Source organism: Microchirus variegatus, assembly GCF_963457635.1.
Source record: "Microchirus variegatus genome assembly, chromosome: 4".
Taxonomy (NCBI): domain Eukaryota; kingdom Metazoa; phylum Chordata; class Actinopteri; order Pleuronectiformes; family Soleidae; genus Microchirus; species Microchirus variegatus.
The window spans coordinates 32,071,796-32,093,660 of record NC_139805.1 but is presented as its reverse complement, the minus strand read 5'-3'; the positions used below and the strand labels follow the sequence as shown (position 1 = coordinate 32,093,660).

The 21,865-nt window shown below is 44.0% G+C and overlaps 1 protein-coding gene across 1 annotated transcript in view; it reads right to left on the bottom strand.

Annotated features, from left to right (window-relative positions):
* Nucleotides 1-788: 788 nt before the first annotated feature.
* rassf5 (Ras association domain family member 5) overlaps nt 789-21,865 on the bottom strand; it is a gene marked incomplete at both ends in the record, with an annotated part of 59,656 nt that continues 38,579 nt past the window's right edge. The window contains 4 exons of the mRNA XM_083888303.1: nt 789-932; nt 3,035-3,150; nt 3,238-3,577; nt 4,532-4,645. Coding sequence (XP_083744429.1) covers nt 789-932; nt 3,035-3,150; nt 3,238-3,577; nt 4,532-4,645 — 714 coding nt within the window. The remainder of the gene's footprint in view (nt 933-3,034; nt 3,151-3,237; nt 3,578-4,531; nt 4,646-21,865) is intronic.

The window sequence follows — 21,865 nt, the reverse complement described above, 5'->3', positions numbered from 1 at the left end:
AGCTGAGTCTAGTAGATCCGAGTAGAGCTAGAACCGTATAATGGAAAAAGTGCCATTACACTTCAGCAACAACATCAAAACGTCTGATGATAACAACCTCCATACATCAGATCAGAGAGAAAAAAAACCAGGAGAAACACAGCATGATTGTCCTTCCACCCCGAAGAGATGCAGAAAAATACTTGTCATGCCTTCTGTCTGTAGTCTAACTCTATGTGCAGAGGGTTGAGCTCGGAGACACACATGCATAAGTAACACTTGCAGTAGCAGCAGCAGTAGCAGAAGAAGAGTCTTTTAAAAACACCATTGATTCACATCAGTGCCGCATGAGATCTCAAGTCTCAGGTCTCACACACAGAAGAGGTTTAGAAGTCTCTTCTGTTTGTGTCCTTGGCAAATGAAAACACTACATGTCCAGTCAGCGAGACGGCCGCACACACAGACCCTGTGCACTTTCACGTCGTCATATTCAACCCCTGATTCTTTCCATGGCGAGTGGACATATGGAAAGCGTGCGTGTGGGGGGCGGGGGGGGGGGGGGGATGTGTCCTGAGAAAGTGTATGCATAAGTGTGTGTGTGTGTGTGTGTGTGTGTGTGTGTGTGTGTGTGTGTGTGTGTGTGTGTGTGTGTGTGTGTGTGTGTGTGTGTGTGTGTGACTGTGGGGAGGGGACGAGGACAAGTTCAGCTCCGACTCCAGTCCTGGAATAGATCACTGGTTCTTGAGGGGTCAGCACTCAAAGGGTCAGTCGCTCCCTGGTTTGAGGTCACACAGTAACAGGTGAGGGGGTCAGGGGTCATGTTGTTGCAGGGCCTGTTGTAGTTTCTGCCGATACGTGCCGTATTTTTGCTCCACTGCCCGCACACGCTCCGTCTCCTCTTTCTCCAGGATTACCAGGAAGTTTTGCAGCTCGGGAACAGAGAACGCATGCCACTGTTGGAGGAGTGAACAATATGAGTTAATAATGCTAAAGCAATTACACAATTAGGGAATGTATCATTAGGATATATTGATACCAATACTATTATTGATGCGGTTTCATCGTTCTTTTCTCCTGTTTTAAGTTAGGAGCTTAGGTACGTTTCTTTGTCATTTCTTTTCTATTTTCTTTTTGTAGGTAAGATTAGGTTTTGGTTGTTATTTTGGCATTGTTCCTCTCTGGAAATTAATAGCGCTGTTACACTTGGTTGAACAGTCTTTCGATTTATTTGGCTTTATTTGAAAAGAAGAGGTGGAAAACGCAGGCACGCACGGGTGCCAAAGAATGGAATTGTTGGGGCTGGTACCGTACTGTACCAAATCGAACCGTTCCACTCAGTGGAAACATAGCTTTAGTCATTGTTGGGTAAAGTCAGATAGTACCAACCATATATATCATATGTCGATACTTAAAGCTCACATAGAGTGGTCCTGTTGCACATATATGTGAGTTATGGAGGTCTACTTACATACATGAACTTGTTTTTATGGTCAAAAACCTCCTAGTTGCTGTAAACGAGCCGATAGAAATCTGTCTTTTCTGACGCTGTCCTCAACCGCGAGATTTCAGACTGAACTCTCACCCCCAGAAGACAGAGGCCGTTTCTCAATACCCAAGTATGCCAGTATGTACTTGCTTACTTGGAAAGTACATACTTGAGAAGTACGACTGGAGTACATACTTGCCAAGTACGGGAGTACACGAGCACGATTCTTCAATTGGAACAGCAGCTACTTCCTTGTTCTACTGTTTGAATGGTGGGTGGCTCGAAGCACTTAAGCCTCATTACCGCCACCTACAGTGTTGATGAATGAACATATAAAATACTTTTAATAAATACATATATTGTTGTTATTTTCACATTTTAAATATTTTATACACTATAAAATGTGTCCATTATATGTAAATACATATACAATGACAGTGCGACTTTAATATAAAATCTAAAATTCAAAGTTACAATAAGTTAAAACATTAATATTATACAAACGTTCACACTGTCAGGTCAAAACGTTTGCATTAAAAACAAAACATGTCAACAACAAATCTATGGATCACACCAAGTATGTAATGACGGAGCCGTCTGAGCCAGCGGATCATTTCATCAGGACAGGCCGAGGTGACGCTGCTCTGTGCCGGGCACTGTGAGCGCCGAGCGTCCGCAGAGGCGGAGCTGATCACCTCCGACAGCGCCGCTGTCATACTATAAATACGTCATATCTTATTACACAAACATGTTTGGATTCTAAATGAATCATTTCTTGCCTCAAATGATTTCAAAACTGCATTCCGGGACACAGAAAAATATTTATTTCAGGTTTATATTTGTATTTTATCCTGCTATGTTCTGCCGAAATGCATTCTGGGATATATGGCTTTCCCAAGTATGCTCAAGTCACCACCCGATGCATACTTGGTAAAATGGGCGGAGCGAGAACACTTCCGGGTATGAGAACCGTACTCGCTGCTCGCGTTCTTGAGAATTGGAACAGAACTTGGACTGAGGCTGATGATGTTTTCACAAGTACGGGAGTATGCAAGTACGGACAAGTACGCACAAGCATGGATATTGAGAAACGGCCAGTCTTGTGATTGGCCAGTATATTCAGCACACCCGCTCTCAGAAGCGCAGCTCCCCCCTCTGGAACGGTGGATGCACTGCTACTCATTATCAAAACATTGTTTTGACAATGTTTAAAAATAGCTTCTTCACAACTCCCCGCCGCAGTCCCTTTTATGACCCGGAGTCAGACCCAGAGTCAGAAGACACTGTCGCTCGTGAAACACCTCCACAACGGACGTTATTCTTCTTCTGCGGTTCAATGTACGCAACCAGTAGTGCCCAGAGCAGGACGATCTGCTGTTCCGGAGAACCGGTGTTTATGTAACCGGACCGGGTTTTTTCAGAGATCTCGCTGAGCCCGAGATTACAATAAAACACAGCGTTCTCAGCAGTGGCTGAACTGTTTGTTTAGAACCTTCAAGGCTTCTTAAACAAGGTAAGGACGCAGATACACACTAAAAAACGTAACTTAAATTGTATTCAAGTTCTCACCTCCACCTCTCCCGTCTCATTTTCCTTCAGGACAAAGGTCAGTTGCTCTGGGTCCGGCCCTGCAATCAACCTCAGGAGAAGCGGGTGCTCGCACAGAGGAAGCTTCTGGAAGAGATCTGTGTTCACGTAACGAAAAACACACGGTTATTTCATGCTGTACTGTAAGTTTAAATGCTGCAGATGATCAGGTCTGTTTTGCTCACCCTGTCCATCACGGTGAGTCAGCCTGTACAACGCAAACTTGCGGGGATTGTCTAACACCATGAACTTCTTCAGCAAGCTCTGGATGACCTCTCTGGTGGTGGTCAGAGAGCTGATGTGGAGGTGCTTCACACAGTCACATGGTAGGTAGAAGGATGTCTTGTTTTCACTTTGCCCACACTCAGTCTCTTCCTGGTCCACTAAAGGTGCCTGATCGTGGCCGTCCGTCTGCCTCGACGCTCCCTCTGAATCCCGCTGAATCGCCTCCACAGAGGAGACGGTGACTGGTCGACTGAGCCTCAGGTGGACCTTAATGAAACCTGTGTAGGATCCGTCTGAAGCCTGGAACACAAAGAGAGACAGAGGGAGACAGTTAGAGTAGAAAGATATATGGTTCTCTGAAGCAGTGGTTCTCAACCTTTTTGAGTCGCGACCCCAAATTTAACATGCACGGCTGTCCCCGACCCCGCCATCCACACACACACACACCGGTGTGAACGCATGATGGGTATGATGGATAAATCACTGTCCGTGGTGCTGAAACAACGCCGGATCAATACACCGTTGGCAACGTCGCATTTACATATCAGACAAGCACTTACGATCACACTTCAGCTATTCGTTTTTATTTAGAAACACTTTTGGATTTTTTGAAAAACATACAGCAGCATCAAGAGGGTAACTTTTTACGCGAGTAATAGACCGACAATTGTCGCTACATCCCATCGTATTGCTGGTAGTTGAGCCGGTTAAAATGTAAACAAATAACGCAAACTTTTTTTTTCTTTTTAATGAAATGAAACAATAACTAGGGATGGGAATTACACGGCATTTTGAGAGTTGACTGTCGAGGTTTAGTGTCAAATTTTGTCTAGTTTTTTTTTTTGCGGGGGTGGAAACTATTCTTCACTGTACTAATTAATATTAAGCTCAAAAACATGGCTGTACTGTCCAATATTGACCATCAAAGCAGCGCTAGTAAAAATGAGGGGCAAAAAAAAGAGAAAAACTCTCCGCTGTCACGGATGTATCTCTAGATGGCGGTCAGGTGGTGAAAAGCTGGTGTATCCAGTGTACTTTTTCGGCCCAACAGCTCGTCGTCATTCTAACGTCTGATCGGACGCTACATTAATTTTGATTTGTTTTGATGGGCTCTGTCACACTGTCCAGACTTAAATGAACTTAACAGAGCCATCGTCACTGTGATGTGACACCTTTGCTTTCCCTGAAAACAAAATGGCTTCTGTACAAAGAGGGGGCTCATAGGGCAGCTCTGTTAGTTTGATATGAACTCACCAGTTTCATGCCAGTTTCACTGACTTGGTCGTTATATTCTTCTATTCTGGTCTGCACCTCTTCTACTGACAGATCCTTCGTTCCTCTCTCCTCTTCCTCTTTTGCTTCATTCTGCTGCAACGGGAGCAAAAGAGAAAATGTCACAACTGAAATATCACAGTAATAATTTGAGTAGTGTCACCAGGAGATGGTGCTACTTCCTCCATTACAAGTCCTGTCAAAGATGACAGGTACAGTATTGTGGTCTTGGACCTGTGATGACCTTTGAGTTTAAAGGATTAAAGGATAAGTACCTTTGATAATTGCAGGCTATGATAGCATATTGCTAGTCAGCCAAGGGTCAACGATCTAGTGATGATGAATAGATGAGGCCTTGTGAAGCGCAGCGGCACATTACCCAAACTGTATTGATACTGTGTCGGTACTGTGTCACTCAATACTGACACCTCCTGGATCTTAAAAATCATTAGTGGCAACCCAATAACTATGGAGGATGAAAAGTGTCAAAATTAAATAAATAAATAAATAAATAAATGTGTCATGAATTAATTAAATGTGTCATTAATTAATTAAATGTGAAATTAAATGTGTCATTAATTCATTAAATGTGTCATTGATTCATTAAATGTGTTATTAAATGTGTCATTAATTAATTAAAATACCAATTAATTTTATGCAATAACATATATAATTATTTCACTATTTCATTAATAGTTTCATGTTCAGAAAGTGCCAAAATTAAATAAATAAAAGTGTCATTAATTCATTAAATGTGTCATTAATTCATTAAATGTGTTGTTAAATATGTCATTAATTCATTAAAATACCACTTCATTATATGTAAAAAATGTATATATTTACTTCACTATTTAATGAATTATTTCATGGTCCATGTTGCAGTGCATCATTAATTGATTTTATCTGTCAAACTCGGCTATCAAAATCAGTGGGCGGGGCTAACGCTGATCTAGCCTGATCCATTGCTTTGGTCTGAAGTAGCATGCCTTGAGAGAGAAATAATGGAGGAACTTTCTCGGGAGTTGGTGAGAGAAATTTTCAATAGTACCCAGCTGCAGCCCCGGAGACCAACACCCTGGCGTGACAGATTTTGTTTAGTTAGTTTTACAAACAATCTTACAACAATAATCACCGTTCAAACAATAAAAAATAGAGATATCTGAGAGACTTTGTGAGTCAGTAGTGAGCTCCCTCAAGCAAGAGCAAGAATGTGCTCTGGGGGCTCACAGGAAGGATGGCAGTCTACCCATCTTCCTAGTTAGTTGCTCCATCATATTGAAAGAATAAAAGTTGTGAAATGTACAATATTACATGTTTGTTAGTTGTTAGTTTAGTTGCTAAAAGTTGTTAGTTGGTTAGGGGTTAATTGCTGATATTTATTAAACGCTTAAGGGGGGAGGGGGTCAAACCTGGGACGGATACTGTGAAATGCTCGATCAGTATTTTGAAGCAAATGGAACTGACGACATGAGGAAGCGGAGAGCTGTCCTCATAAGCGTGGTAGGGGCATGAACGCATTCTTTAAAAAGAAGTGCACTGACTCTGATTTCAAGGTTTTATCAAAACTAAAGCTGAGCAGCATCTTGGACAGGGCTGTACTGTAGGCAGAGTAATAGCTGTAAATGTTTTAGACTAGTTTTATAGCCTAAAACTAGCTTTACACGACACCGATCTGAACACAAACCGCAAAAGTGGCGTTGCTTTCCCACTTTTTATTTCGCGTTGAGACGAGCGTCTTTGGGTGGAAATCTGCATGCACACAGTGACGCAAAAGTGTGTGAAATTTGATGTAGTATGCATGCCAGGTGGCTAGGTGGCGCTGTGAAGCACTGCCATACAACAACACCAGGAGCGCGCGCATGCGCTGAAACGCCCTTCTACTTTTCTATAGTAGCGCTGAGTAGCCCACAGTCAAAAAACCACAACATTAACTTGGCGTAATTGCTGAAATGACTCCAGGATAGGTATCAGAGCAGCTAAGGCAACTTGAATGTCGGACTGATGGGTATAATCCGACATGTTTGTTGTTGTTTGGCTGTACTGCACATGGATCTGACGTCAACTCGTACAGGAGGATAGCCAGTGTGACGACGCTGAAGTGGGCACCACATTCGCCCCTGGTTCTCTTTAGAGAACCTGAGGAGGGTGGGTTCATTTTTTTGCGTTTTTAAGCACCAAAAACGCAGAACCGGGGTTACGTTCTTTTTCTAACTTCGTTCGGTGTTTCACTATGGGAGATATGGACTACTCCTGGATTGCATAAGTCTCCCGAAGCCTAGCAACCACAAAAAGTTGCGTGACAGAGTCACTCCAACCCAGGGGTACCGGCATCTAGCACAACTTGCGCCAAAGAAGGACCCGAGACATCTAGCCTATAAAACTTGACAAAAGTGTGAGGCGATGCCCAGCTTGCTGCAGCACAAATGTCCTGAACAGACACCCCTCTGAATAGAGCCCAGGAAGTGGCCACACTCCTGGTGGAATGAGCCCTCAAACCCTGGGGCGGCAGCAAACCCTTGCAACTGTACACCACAGAAATGGCCTCCACAATCCAGACAGCCTCTGGCGGAACAATGGCTTGCCCTTATGCTTATTGGACCAGGATACAAACAGCTGGTCTGCCCTTCTGAAACCTGCCGTCCTACTCACGTAGGTCTGTAGAGCCCTCACCGGACACAAAGTGTTAAGTCTCTGCTCCTCTTCCGAGGCGAATGGAGGCGGGTGAAACGCCAGTAACTCTACTGTGGGACACCTGTATGACAACTCCACCAACTTAGGCACAAAAGCTGGGTTGGGCCGTAAACAAACCTTGGAGAGACCCGGACCGAACTGTAGACAGAAGGGGCAAATAGACAGCGCCTGAAGGTCGCTCACATGCTTTGCCGTAGACAAAGCCAAAAGCAGAACCGTTTTCAGAGACACAAACTTCATGCCCACTGCCTCCAAAGGTTTAAATGGATGCTGGGAAAGGGCATCTAGCAGTGGCACGACTCTCAGCACCTCTGAGAGTCGTGCCTCGCCGGTGGAGCGTGAGCTCCCTCTGGCGGCGAGGGGGGTGCATGACATTGTTTTATTTTTGTGTTTTTTATTTTGCACTTCGCCCTCAGCTTTGTGCCTGGCTGCGAAAGTGCTGTTTTTATTTGTACCAATTTTGAACATGGTGGAAGTGCTTGGTGACACTTTAACTTGTCGGGACCCTGAGTCTCCCCCCTGTGGGCCTGCAGCATGGGAGACTGAATGAGGAGCCCTGGAGAACATGTAACGGTCAGGGTTCCAGAACCACACATGACAGGGTCCTGGTACTTCCCCTCCATGATTCTTAACTTGACCGGAGGGGAAGAGGGAGAAGCTGGGGATGTAAGGACGGCCGCTTCTTCTTTCCATCAGTGGGGTGAGACGGGCGGTTCTTTGCTGCAACCGCTGCAAAGGAGTGTTTGCCCCACGGTCTCTGGGTGTCAGACCTGGGCTGCTGGTTGCCCTGCTAGCCAGACTGCCTCTGAGGGTGGGCACTGCCCTGATGTCTCCTCACTGCAGCCACTGAGGCTGCAAAGCTGGACTTGGTGGCCTGAGGGGGGCGAGGGGATTGTCTCCTTGGCAGACAGAGATCAAAAGCCTCACCCTCCTGCTTTCTGAGGGTGGAGGTTTCCTTCATTTTCTCCAAAGCTTGGCCAAACACACCTTTGGCGGGGTCGTATGAGGCGTCCATAACCTCCGCCTTCTGTGCATCACTCAGGCTGGAGTGGTTCAACCACAGTTCTCTCTCACCAGAGACAGCAAGGCCCATGACTCGGCCGCTGCCCTGCACTGCTCCCCTGGATGAGCGCAGGATGAGGTCATTCACCACGCAAATTTCATCCCAAAGAGCTGGATTTGGTGCTCCGGAGTCCAATTGTCGGCCCATCTCCTCTAAAATCTCAGCCAGGTACGCAGACAGCAGTGTAACTGCATTGAGGGAGCAGACTGACTGTGCTGCATATTTATACATCCTCTGGAAAATGGAAGATGTGACTCGTTCCATTTTACTGGGCAGAGAGATGGTAGATGAGGCTGAGACAGAGCGGCGATCAGGGTGAAGGTGGTGAGCCACTGAAGGTTCCACTACCGGAGGTTCGGACAGCCCCATCTCTTTCATCCCATGGATCTCCAGTTTAGAGCAGCCCTTTGCAGGGAGTTTACTCTTAAAGGGACAGGACCAAAAACGGCTAATTTCTTTCATGCACACGGGCACGGCTGGAAGGAGCTGTTTGGCTGGTGGTTGAGCTAGTGGAAGTCTCTTACCATCATAAAGGTCCCTCTCAGTGCCCCCTGCGTCCTGTACAGCAGGCCACTGTATTCCCAGCTTAGCTGCAGCTCGTTTACAAACATCGTAAAGGCTGCTGTCAGCTGGAGGAGCGACCTCAGATGCACTGGAGGGGCGAGACTGCACTGGGAAAGTGGCATCGTCCTCGTCCTCCTCCATTTCATCTAAGTTGAGGATGTCTGAGTTGGCGTCACCCTCAGCATCCTCCCCCGGCTCTGCGTGGGGGAGCTCCTCGAAGAGTGGCGGCATGTCTGTGTATCGCTTGTCCATCATGTCCGCCCAGCTCGTAGTAGCGCGCGCCATGTAGGGGGTTTTAGCCACAGCGGTTTCTCCCGACAGACATGGGTCTTGAGAATTAGCGACCGCCACTCTAAGTCTCCTCTCCAAAATTTTCTCTGGCATATTCGCGCAGTGAGGACATGACTGCGGGTCAGCCAGAGACGCCTGAGCGTGTTTAGCACTCATACATGCAATGCACATGGGATGAGGGTCCAAGCCTGATATGGAAGACCCGCATGACACGGGACACAGGCGGGATGCAGCCTCTTTGACCTTCGAATCCGGCCTTTTGGAGGGGGCCGCGATCGAGGACATGGCAGCTGGCGACGAGAGAGACGTTAGTCATGCACGGAGATCGTTCACCAAGCACCGTAAAGGCAGCACGCCGTAACGCGTTAGCTTCACTCCCGGTGACTGATGAAGATTATCGGCTAAGACACCGTGCACCCGGCAGGTTAGCTGTGATGCACCCGGCTAACAAGACACCGCAGAGTTAGCTCGACGTGACACGTTGGCTCCACTCCCGGTAAATACTCCGCTAACAAACAAATGTCAACCGCACCCCGCTGACTCGCCGCAACACGTTAGTCTGTGGGTAAAATATCTATAATTAGCCGACCCCTGGTAGGCAATACAAGGTGGCCGGCGGAGCAGCTCGCCTTGACGCGGACACTACACCAGGATAAAGTGGAAAAACTTCTTGCGAAGTACTTACTCAGCGATATCAGACGTACGCCAGGGACTGCGTTTGGCGACAAGGACCTTAACGGTATGTCCGTGAACCGGAATTGTTTCTTCACGGGAAGAAAGGGAGAATGATTTTGAGGGGCGGGTCGGCTGTGATTGTATGAAGGGGGCGGTACCCAAGCACAGAGAAAGATAAAAATATATATATATATATAACAAACCAATAAACCAATAAGAACCAGCGCGGCGCGGCGTGTATGTAAATTCCTATGCTAGAAAAAGACCTTGAATGCACCAGTGTTACTGCGGCTGCAACTGACGTGTGTGGATCAATAATGAGGAGAGAACGTGGAAACACGACAGAAAGGCAGCCTTTGGTTGAGAAGAAATGTAGGACAACATCTACATCTTTCTGCAGTGCTTTCAAACGCGTGCTCTTCATATTATTGATCCACACGTCACTCCCTAACTGCAGGCACGTAACTGGTGCGTTCAAGGTGTTTTTCTAGCATAGGAATTTACATACACGATCAACAACAAAGGGCTTGCGAAGGTTGTGAAAATTTTTTTCATAAATAAAATATATCCACTGGACACAAAAATCCTCTGAGGCTGGAAGTTTGTGTAAAACACTGTGCTCCGCTGTGCAGCCACTCTTCCTCCCTCGCCTGCACTCTCGTATTTCACAGGGACAAGGAGGAGCTACGGTGGAGCTGTGAAGTACTCTGCCTGGCGGGGTGCCAACATTCACGGCGAAATGTGTTACTATGTCGTCATTCCGAGGGAGGTTTAAACATTGCGTGTTTTATCACCTATACTTACACTAAGTGGAACCACTAAAACATGACTGAGTCTTGTTTTTTCACATTTTGGGGACTGGTATGGCCCCCTGAGTCCCAATTATCAGTACTAAAATGATTTAAAAAAATGGGCCCTTTAAGAACACATATTGCACTTGGAATGAAGGATTTTTTATATACATTTTTAGTTGAGCTCAAAGGCTCAAACTGACCAGATGGTAGCTACCTGCCAGGATACTCCTCACTTTCCTCCCCCGGTCTTTCTATAAAAAATTACCAATTATTCTGATTGCTGTTGACACCATTTTAGAAAGCTTGTGTTTATTCTTGCAGCTAAAGTGTGACCATAACAGGCAGGAAAGTGGAAAGTTGGAAGACTTTCAACAGCAGATTTTTACACATTTATACTGAGCTTTCTCAGAAGATGTAGGCACTGAGAGCATTCTTAACCTCTTCTTCCCTGACCCTCCTTTTGGAGTCCCTGCTCGAAAATGACATGCCCAAACTAAATAGAGTAAACCTATGCAGTTACAAGCTCTATGTGGATTATCTTGGTATCAAAATAAAGATAACACTGTGAGATTCTACCAGAGGTGTAAGTTTCACTGTAGATGCCACTGTGTCAGATTAAATGTACATGGAACACAGCATAACTGAAGGATTTTTTTCTCTCGCCTAAAAAATATTGCATTTTAAAGCAAATATCCCCTTTAAAATATGCAGTAGGAGCTTAAAAACACATGGAGGTCATGTAACGTGGACATGAGCTGTGCAAAGTCTGATGCTGCTGAAATAAAGCAGAGTGAAATTACAGCGGTTTTAGTAAAGAGATGTCTGGGCGTTCTCACTTTTGGCACAGCTTGGCACCATCTGTGCCATTTGAGATTTCTTAGGTACCAAATTATTAAAAACCAATTTAATTTTATTTACATGTCACTACAGATCTAAAAATAACTTGTTTTGAAAAAAAAAAAAGTATAATAACTCGCCGTTAATCGATGCTCCCTGTGCGGTGCGCAACAACAACTTTGTGGCTCTGCAGCACCTTCAGTTACGGTAGCTCTGGCTTACCTTGGTCAATTAGGGTGATTGACAGCTCGTTTTAAACCTCTAAATCGGTAGAATCAGACCCCAAATGCACGTCAATCACTTCATGAGCGAGTCAAAAGGACATAAATGCATATGACGCATTTGGGCGGACATTCGCCCTTCTCTAATCACAACGCTCTAATGTCGCTCTGTAATGATCAATCAGACCGGGATTTGTCCCCAAAGCATGCTGGAAAGTGTAGTTCTTCATTAGAAGTGGTTTTGTTCCGGTGGAAATAATTTGTTTTGATAAACAGCAAAGGTAAGACAATATTTCTGGTTGTATTTCTTGAAAGTCAGTTGTGGTTTTGCTCTTATTTCGGGGCTGGATCCGTGAATCTTGGTCGTAGAGTGACGTTTTTTTTTCGCTCCTGCTGTTTGATCAATCGGTGTTTTAACTGTGTTTCGTGAACATAATAATGGTTTATATGAGCTTTTAGCTGACTTTCTGACCTTTCTGTGGGTATGCAGCATGTCTGTGTTTGTTAAAGTTAGATATGGTTTTATGCCCCTTTTTCGCTGTGTCTGACGCTGCCCCCGATCCCAGGGGCAACCATGAAGAAGAGGTTAAGGATGCACTCTGTGTTTTCAGTGAAGTTCAACTGGAAATCCATCTAATACTGTGTGCCGAGATATTTCAAATGTTTCTACAAGTTGGGCATCTAGTGAAACTGTGCCCATGTTCAGCACCTGCTTGCACATAATAGAAGAGCTATTAACATTATCAAACCTATCAGGCTACACAGTCAGTGCTATTGTAGGAATTAAAAATGCAATGAACGTAGGTGTGAGTGTGAGAGTGGATGGTTGTTTGTCTCTGTGTGTTGGCCCTGTGATGGACTAGCGACCTGTACAAGGTGTACCCCCATTTTCACCCTATGTAAACTGGGATTGGCAGCCGCACCACGGTGACCCTCATGTGGAGGAAAAAGTAGTAGAAGATGGATGGATGAATCTTTGAGGCTAAGGCCATAGTCTGACCAAGACAGGTAATTCGACAACTTGCAGTCCAACATATGGAGGAGAAAATCGATTTATTGGCCGTGTATGTCTGACTCCACCTCCGTAGGTGGCACTGTATCTCTCTATAAGCGAGTGCATATTGAATTGAAGTTTCCTGTTGACCTTTACTTCACAGAAAAACAAACAGCAAAGATGGCCGGCGGTGAGATGGATCATGCTGTGGTTCTGTATGTTTCATACCGGCTGTACATGTTCATCATGATACAAATTAAATCGAACATGGTTCTTGTGGTTGCTGCGTTGTTAGTTTTTTTCTCAGTGATTCTGGCTGGACCACAGAGCGGGCTACATGGAGGTTTCTTTTGGGCCACATGTGGCCCACGGGCGGCAATTTGTATATGCTGGATCTAAGGGTGTTTCCTCCACCGTGTGGCCTCTCTTATCAAAATCTACTTGTGACAACACTCTCCCATCCTCCATCTTTGTAGAATGAAGATCAGCTGCTGCTGGGACTGTAGCTTTAGTGGATTCTTATAAAGTCTTCTTCAAAAAAACTGCAGCTCTGCAAGGAGTCAGGAAAGGCCATGAATGGAGCAAATCACACGTTTGCCTCCTCCACAATATCAACAGCAGTGCCTCATTTTTACTTTTACTAGGAATGAGAGGGTGATCGAGAGAGGCAGAGAAATGAGGAAGAAGGGAGGGAGGCAGGCTGTGAAGAAGGCCAGTGAGGAGTAAGGACTGATGAAAGAGCCAGCCTTAGCAACACTGAGTTTGACTAGGTTATTTATAGTACAGCGGGGATGCTCTATCTCACAATAGCTTTTTTCCTCCCCTCTTCTCCTGTTCGTTTGCATTTTCTGGGGCAGAAAGAGAGAGAGAGCGTGAGTGAGTGAGTGAATGTGTGTCAGAGTGAATGCAGGGCAGGAATGGTTTTTGAAGAGGAGTCCTCGGTTTGTGCTATGAAGTCACTCTTTCATTCACAACAGAAACAGCTTCCCTGACTACATGTGTTTCTCTGTATGAACTGCACACACATGTAGATCAAGTTAGAGGTACTGTACCTTGTGGAGATGAAAAACACATGCACACCACAAAAGTGTAGGTGTTTAACTATTCCTGCTGAACAATAAAGAGGTGAATAACAGTGAATAGGCTGTGTCTGTGAGTGAATACAAAGAGCAAGGACAGAGTGGCTGCTTTTACTCTGTGCAAATATGTGTCCTTCTGTCAAGGCAACTGCAGTCATGGTTGCTAAATTTAACAGATGAATTAAAACCATTCTGACTGGAATAAAAGTGCATTTAACCATCACATTATAAAGTATTACAAGTGTGCTGATGATCATTCATAGAAGATCGGAAAGGAAAACGAGACAATCTTGTGTGAACATGCTACACTGGTGGGTCAGGAATAGAATCCGAGGCACATGAAGGAGCGGTAATCACAAGTCTAAATCAACAAAGTAAAAGGAAGAGTGCAGGAATTCCTGCGTTTGTATACAAGTTTCTAAATGTATCAGAGGCGGTGCCCTGTCCACCCATTCTGCATACCAGTGAGAGTGGTCACAGGACAATAGTGCAGTTTCCGCCCCCGAAGAGTTCCACAAAGTCCAGGGCCATGGCTCTTCTGACTGGACATAATCATGAAGGAGCCGTTGACCAGCAAGACACATGCACAGAGACATGCGACCTAAAAAAAAAAACTTGCACTAAGATCAACTATTTATGAAGTGTTAAAAATGAATTCATTCACATTTGGTTCCTTTTTGTTCTTTAGCATGACATTCTTCTTGGAACCGAGTGATACATTCTCAGACTAATGGTAATATTCTTCTTACATGCAGTATATCAACCCTACATCAGTAACGTAGACACTTTATCATGTAATATTACCGGTACTATAGGGTTTCAAAGGGGTGGAATTTAGAAATATTCCAAGTGAAAATTTGACATGGGAATTATATGGGGGGGGGGGGGTGCTAATCTCAGCTGACATTTTAACACGTTAGCATAAAGATCGCTAGCTTAAAATGCTAACAGTCCACGCACCAGCAGTCTCTGTGCTTCTTTCGCTGTCATTGTGAAGATGTTCAGCCACAGACAATTAGTGTCATGTTCTCCTTGCCTTCTTGTCAAACAAAGCTTCGTTGATGACAATCACGCTTTAATTTCGCACTGCACGCACACACACACACACACACACACACACACACACACACACACACACACACACACACACACACACACACACACACACACACACACACTGCACACATAAGCACAGGAAAGTTCTATGCACTATCTCTCCCCTCTCTCTCGCTCTCTGTACTGCATATTAATTAGCCATGTGTATTCTCCGTGATCGTCAGCTGATTGACTGAAAAAGCAACAAAAGCTCTGGAATGTGAGATCGCCACACCCAAACTAGGAGTGATTCACAGCCATAAAACAACCTTAATTCAAACACAAATTTTATGGTTTTAAGACCCACAATACTGTGTCAATAATGTTAACATGATAGTACAGCTGCAGCGCTCACCGCCAGCATATTAAAAATGCATAGCTTTTAGGACTATCAATGCTTTCTGAACATATTCACACACTTTTTAAAAAATACTGCGATAATACCGAAAACCGAGATAATTTTGGTCACAATAACCGTGAGGTTCAATTTTCATACCGTGACATCCCTAGTACTAAGCTTGTTAAATGTTTATTGGACATTTCTGGCTACAGACCAATAAGTGTAAACAAAAATATTGGGTATTTAGCTGGTTTCTATATGGTGAATTTTAGTGTATTATTGGGTTATAAGCTGGTAATAAGCAGGTAGCTACAGCCCCCAATTACTAGCTATTTACCCAGTAAATATATGGTAACAGAAATGTGTTACTTGGTATTAACCTGTAATTAGAAGGTAAGAACAATGGGCATAATACTGGGTGATTACCCAGTAAATTATAAAGCGTTATTATATTAATACTTAAATTACATTATATTAACGCTTATATTACTTAACACTAAACTGTAGAACTGCAATCCGGTCATTAAAATTATTACAAATGGGATTTCTTTCTGTTTTTTTCCCCTTTTTTTTCCTTTGGCGGCCCTCAGGCCAATGTTGGGTTCCTAAATTGGCCCTTGGTTATCAAAACTTTGAGAACCCCTGCTTTAGAGTGTCCAATTTATCTAATCCCCATATTGCAGGTTGTTGGACAGTGGGAGGAAGCCGGGGGATCCCGGAGAAAACCCATGCACACACGGGGAGAACATGCAAACTCCATGCAGAAAGACCCACCGGGGATGAAACCCGGGTCTTCTTGGTGCAAAGGCAAGAGCGCTAATCACTACACAAACCGTGTGGCCCTGGATCAAATATCTACCTCATAATATCATCAAAACTTACTTGACTTATGTTTCCAATTTTGAAAATTTCCAGAATTTTGCAACAACTTTGCAATTTTGTACCAACTACTTCAAAATGTTCATACATGACTCTGCGACTTTGTGCTGAATAACATTTTAGTTTACAATTCCTCTCAACATTCTATTCTTGAGTTCTTTTTTTTGTGCCCTTGTCCACTTTCTTCATTTTATCATATTAGTTCAAAACATTAAGTGCATGCAAGGAATCATCCCAGACGCCACTATACAATACGATCACATTATTTAAGTCACAATACGATATTATCAGGCTATTTAAGTTACAATACGATGTGATCACGATATTTAAGTATTTAAGTATGAGTATTTGTGAAATCATATATTGCGATTTACTCACAAAACAGCTCTAGTAAGAATGAGCACTTGACACCATCTAGTGGACTGAAATGTCAATTGAGAATTTTTTAATGCTAACCCACAAAAACTTTAATGTTTACTAGATGCTTTTCGTGTCTCAAAAGTGATATAATATCGCCAAGCAAGATATTGCGATATTTCAATATAACAGGTGACAGAAACAAGTCCAGGCTAGTAAGATGTGTGAGATATCTAGGACTGTTACATAAGGAACATACACACATACATATGCCATGTATACACACACAAACCCTCGGGGTGACAATGGGTGTTGATGCTCTTGCTCTGATGAGACCAGACAACAGAGGTCAAATTGTTGCTGTGAAGAAGTAAGTGTTAAAGAAAACTGATGTGTGTGTGTGTGTGTGTGTGTGTGTGTGTGTGTGTGTGTGTGTGTGTGTGTGTGTGTGTGTGTGTGTGTGTGTGTGTGTGTGTGTGTGTGTGTGTGTGTGTGTGTGTGTGTGTGTGTGCGCGTGTGTGGACATCATGATCTTCAGGAAACACTAGACTCTGGGATCTATTACAACTGTCCTGTCTGAGAACGTGATCTAACCCTAACACTCAAATAAAAAATGCTAAAAATTCCGTTCATTGGGACAGCTGAAACAGTCGTATCCCTAACAATCACCAGTTCATGCCTAACCCTAACCTAAACCTGACCTCAATTCATAGCACAAAACTTGACAAGTTCCTCAGAAGTGACGTTCTGCCTCATAAAGTCTGTCAGGTTTTGGTTTCCTTGAGGACTACTGGTCCTGACAAGGTCAGTGTTTATGGCAGAAAAAGAGCTAAGAAATACACGATCACATGCAAACACACACACACACACACACACACATGATTACCTAAACCTTAACCATCATAAAGATAGGTTTGTTTGTTTGTACACACACAAAACACATTAAACGTGACTGGTTTATCTGGAGTTCTGGAAATAGTTTTAAGGAATGTTAGCAAGTCAATGCATGGACGAAGACTAAAACAGTGAAGCAAAACACCTTAAAACAGAAAACAGGATCATATCACAGTGTCACAGGATGCCACACAGATCTTTGCATATCTCTTCTCAATATTCAAATACAGGACAGAATGGAAATTCCCTGGATCAAGGCAGGGCTACATTTAGAGCCTGCAACTGAGCATGATGTTCAGCAGCTCATGGTGCAGCTGTATCATATAAACAGCACAATATTTCTATGCTGGTGTGGTGACAAAGAGTTCAGTCTCCATCAGCTGGCAGCTTGTGTCCTGGCAGCCCAGACAAACTAACCCCAATAGCCTCCTGTCTCAGTGTGGCAGCGAGCCTGATTCCACATGATGACAACACAGCTGGTCAATTATTCAGAGATTATCCCGGGCTTCTCCAAGTCAGACGCCACAAGCAGCGCCAGGACAAGTGCAGTAAGAACAGGGCTGGACATGCTTTGCATCAATGCAAATGTATTTTGTCATTTATTTCCAACGGACAACGACTGACTCACCTGATGCTCTGATTTCCCCTACTCTCATTTCTGGGTCCTGTTCTTTTTGTATAAACCTATGGGTGCTCTGAAACTCTCTACCACATGATCTGTGATAACCCATTCTGGTTTTCTTGAAAAAAACTCCCCAAAAACCACCTGTACACAACCTGCTTTTAAGAGCTAGAGCCATTGTAATAAGCACTGCAGCTGTCTTAGTTTGCACTGCCCTTTTAATTTTCCATCTTCAGTCAAGTGGCCTTGAAAGACTTTATTATTATCATTATGATAAAGCTGCATTCAAGTTAAAAACCAGACAGGAAACACAATTATGTGTAATAATGTAAGTACAGTCAACCATAACAGAATCTCAGGAAGGGCACAGGGTGCCAACAAAACCATGTGTTGCCATGGTAACTAGGAAAATGGTTTGATACAGTCAAGTAGTTGCCCTGCACACAACACGCACACACATGCACACACAAATTAAATGCCGCTATCCTTCTTGGGTTACTGCATTGACAAAGCCTTATCCTTAACCTTAAACAGTTAATGCCTAACCCTTATCTTAACCTAAATACCACTCAAACGTTAGCCTTAAACCAGTTCCTAAGAGATGAGGTTCTGCCACATTCGGACCAGATTTTGGTCTTCGTGAGGACTGCTGGTCCTGACGAGGTCAGTGTTTATGCCCGAAGAGGTCCTACAGAGGTGAGAAATACAAGTATACACACAGACACACACAAACCTGTCCTCACCCCCTATGGTTTCTAAGTTTTGTGATCCTCAAAAAGATACCCATACAAGAACACACACAAAACCTTCTCTCTCTCTCTCTCTCTCTCTCTCTCTCTCTCTCTCTCTCTCTCTCTCTCTCTCTCTCGCTCTTCCTACCTCTTAAGCACCAGTGTTGTTACTACGGAAACCTCTCCCACACAGTGTAGAGAGGAAACCTCTATGGTATCTGCAGGCTAACATAATTAGCTCATAGTTTTTTTTCTGCAAAAAACAAAGCAAACGTGACATCGTATGTGGCCCAGAGGCTGAGATGAGATGAAACTCCACTGCAGTTACGTCTTCGCTCTCCAACCACTGCTGAAATCTATGCTGACCTTTCCACATAATATATGAGCTGTCAAACGTGGATCAATGTTACACAATGCTTGGCCTGACAGTAGAAGCCCTTCCTACACTACACTCTCAGACACATTCACACACAGACCTGGAGGCCTATTTAAGCACTTCCTCTCCATAGTTCTGCTTTTCGTCTCTATCTTTTCTCCATACAAAAGTCTTTCTCAGACCCACTGAAACATTAACGATCTACGTTTGTCTGACTCCTGCAGTTAAATCATCAGAGACAGGCAGATTCTGTACCTTTGCCGAGTGCCGGGGCTTGCGGAACAACGAGGTCTTGGCGGTGAAGAAAGTGAAGTCTTCACTCTCATCGTCCAGGCTGCAGTACCCGCTGCTCATGCTGTTACTGCTAGTCATGGAGGGGGTCATCACCGTATTCACAGTCATAGAGCAGTCCAGGGTTGGCCTCCAGTTCTAGGATGGAACCCGAGTGGCACGTTGACGGCGAGGGGAAGTGCTGGTTTATCTCAAGAGAGCGAGAGGCAGGGCTGATGTGGCAGTCGGAAGCAAATCAGAGTCACCAAGCCTCTAAGTCATCCAGAAGAAAAGTCAGTGCTCCTCTGCTGAGGCATCCACAGAGTTTATGTCCCACCTGTGATGACCAGACAGGTGAACCCGGCTCAGATTCAGGGCTTTGCGTGCCACCAGAGACGGGACCAGGAAATCGGAGAGTGAGCACAGACGTGTCACTTCCTCTTGACATGTGTGTGTGTGTATATGCTCTCACACACAAAAATGACACACACCACGCAGCATATGCACCTGGTCATTTGCAACTAAAGATACACACAGACATGTAACTCTCACACACTCACTGTCATGATGATGGGAGTCAGTTTACAGCACGGTGTCAAGTTTAAGCCTGGTCACCTGAGAGCACCTGTTACTTGCGCAGCAGACACACACTCATAAAAGCATGCAGACGATACCACATCCTGCTTTTGCCTCTGTCTCTGTGACGACCCACTACACTGCAGGTTCACTTCAAGTCCTGGTTTGCGGCCGCAGCTCAGTTACATCGGTGGTTTGCTGTGTGTGAGTATCCATCCGTCTCCCTGGAGTCCAGAGTAAACAGCAGCAGGAAGATCTGTGGCTACAGCGACAAGACATTCACTGCACCCTGCACTGCCTCCTCTCTCCTCTGATCCCCGCTGCTTTGGAAATACTACAGAAAGACTCTTTCTCACTCTCTATCTTTGCACTTGCTTTGCTCTAGCCTTCGCTCGCAGCCTTGCTCAACTATCTGTGCGTTATCAGCTTGCAAGCACCACCTTCCTCTTCTCTCTCCCCCCCTCTCTGTCTCTCTCGTTCTCTCTTCCTGCAAGCGAGAGTACCGTGCAGAGCCACTTCCTCTTGCACACACACACATACACAGAGACAGAGAGGGAGGGAGGGAGGGAGGGAGGGAGGGAGAGACATGGGTAAACAGAAAGAGATGCTGAGTGAGAGATATGAAGCCTCACAGCTCCTGGTTTACATACATAAGAGCTGAGAGGTTGAGGAAGATGGCTGCTTTTCCTAGTGACAACACTAGAAGCCATTACAACCAATTGATGAATCTGATGATTCTTTTCTCAATTCATCAATAAGCAGTTGTTTGGGTCATGACATGCTGACAAAATGACATCATTGTGATCATTAAATTGTTAAGGATTTTGTTGTTATATGGATCAAAGAAGAAAATATTCACAGTCAACACTGAAATCACTTGGAGACATGACACACATCTTAGTAAGGACACATCACTGACATAATGCATTCCCGAGCCCCTTAACCTAACCTTAACAGTCACAACTAAGTGTCTTAACCTAACCCTAACCAATTCTAACCCTAAAACCAGGTCAAAACCAGGTTTTCAACCTCACAAAGATATAAATACACACACACACACACACACACACACACACACACACAGAAACAGCTGCTCTACCACTGCTGTAAGATCTTATCGTTGCTTAATGAGAGCTTAAGAACAATAATGAGTGATTTCCATCAGTATAGGGAGTACAGTGACCTCTGACCCCAAACTGACCCGACAATCTGCCCCCTGACTCTGACAGTGACCCCCCCCGTCAAAAGCACTTTAATGCTGCTGTCACGGCAGAGATTGATAGAGCATCTGCCTGCTCATGAATGTGTGATTAATAGAGTTTTCACAATAGTAGAATTTCAAACTCAATACCAATTTTCAGGAAATTACTAATACTAATAAAGTAAAAAACAAACATAATAGCCACTGTTTTTTTGTTTTTTTTAAATAAAGACTAGAATAAAACATATAAATAGCAATGGTGACAATAATTTCATTTCTGATCAGAGTTGAAAATGTTGTCCTTTCTCAGCTTTAATCTGATATTTTAGGAGAAACATCACATTTCCACACATAAATATATGCATTATCCTGCACTGTTGCTATCTATACTAGTGTTATAATAATGTTCAGTAGTAGAGTATCAATTTTCTTTTTGACAGCTTTATACCGATTGTCACTGGTCAAAAGAAACGTTTAGTCCTGGGTTTAAATGTTTTTTTTTTTTTCCTGTATTATTGCCATGCCAAGGTCAAATAACGTTTTTTTTAATCTAATTTGGTTTTCAATCTGCATTAGTGTGAACAAGACCCAGGTGAACACGCTCATTTCTGCTTCATCTACTTCACTTTTGGCAGAAATGTGTCACTCTTCGGCACATTGCTATGATGCCATTAGCATGGCTAATAAATATTTGTATCAATGCGATGAATTGAGAGAACAACTGAAAGAAACGGAAGTAAAAAAAAATATTACATGATATTTTTGT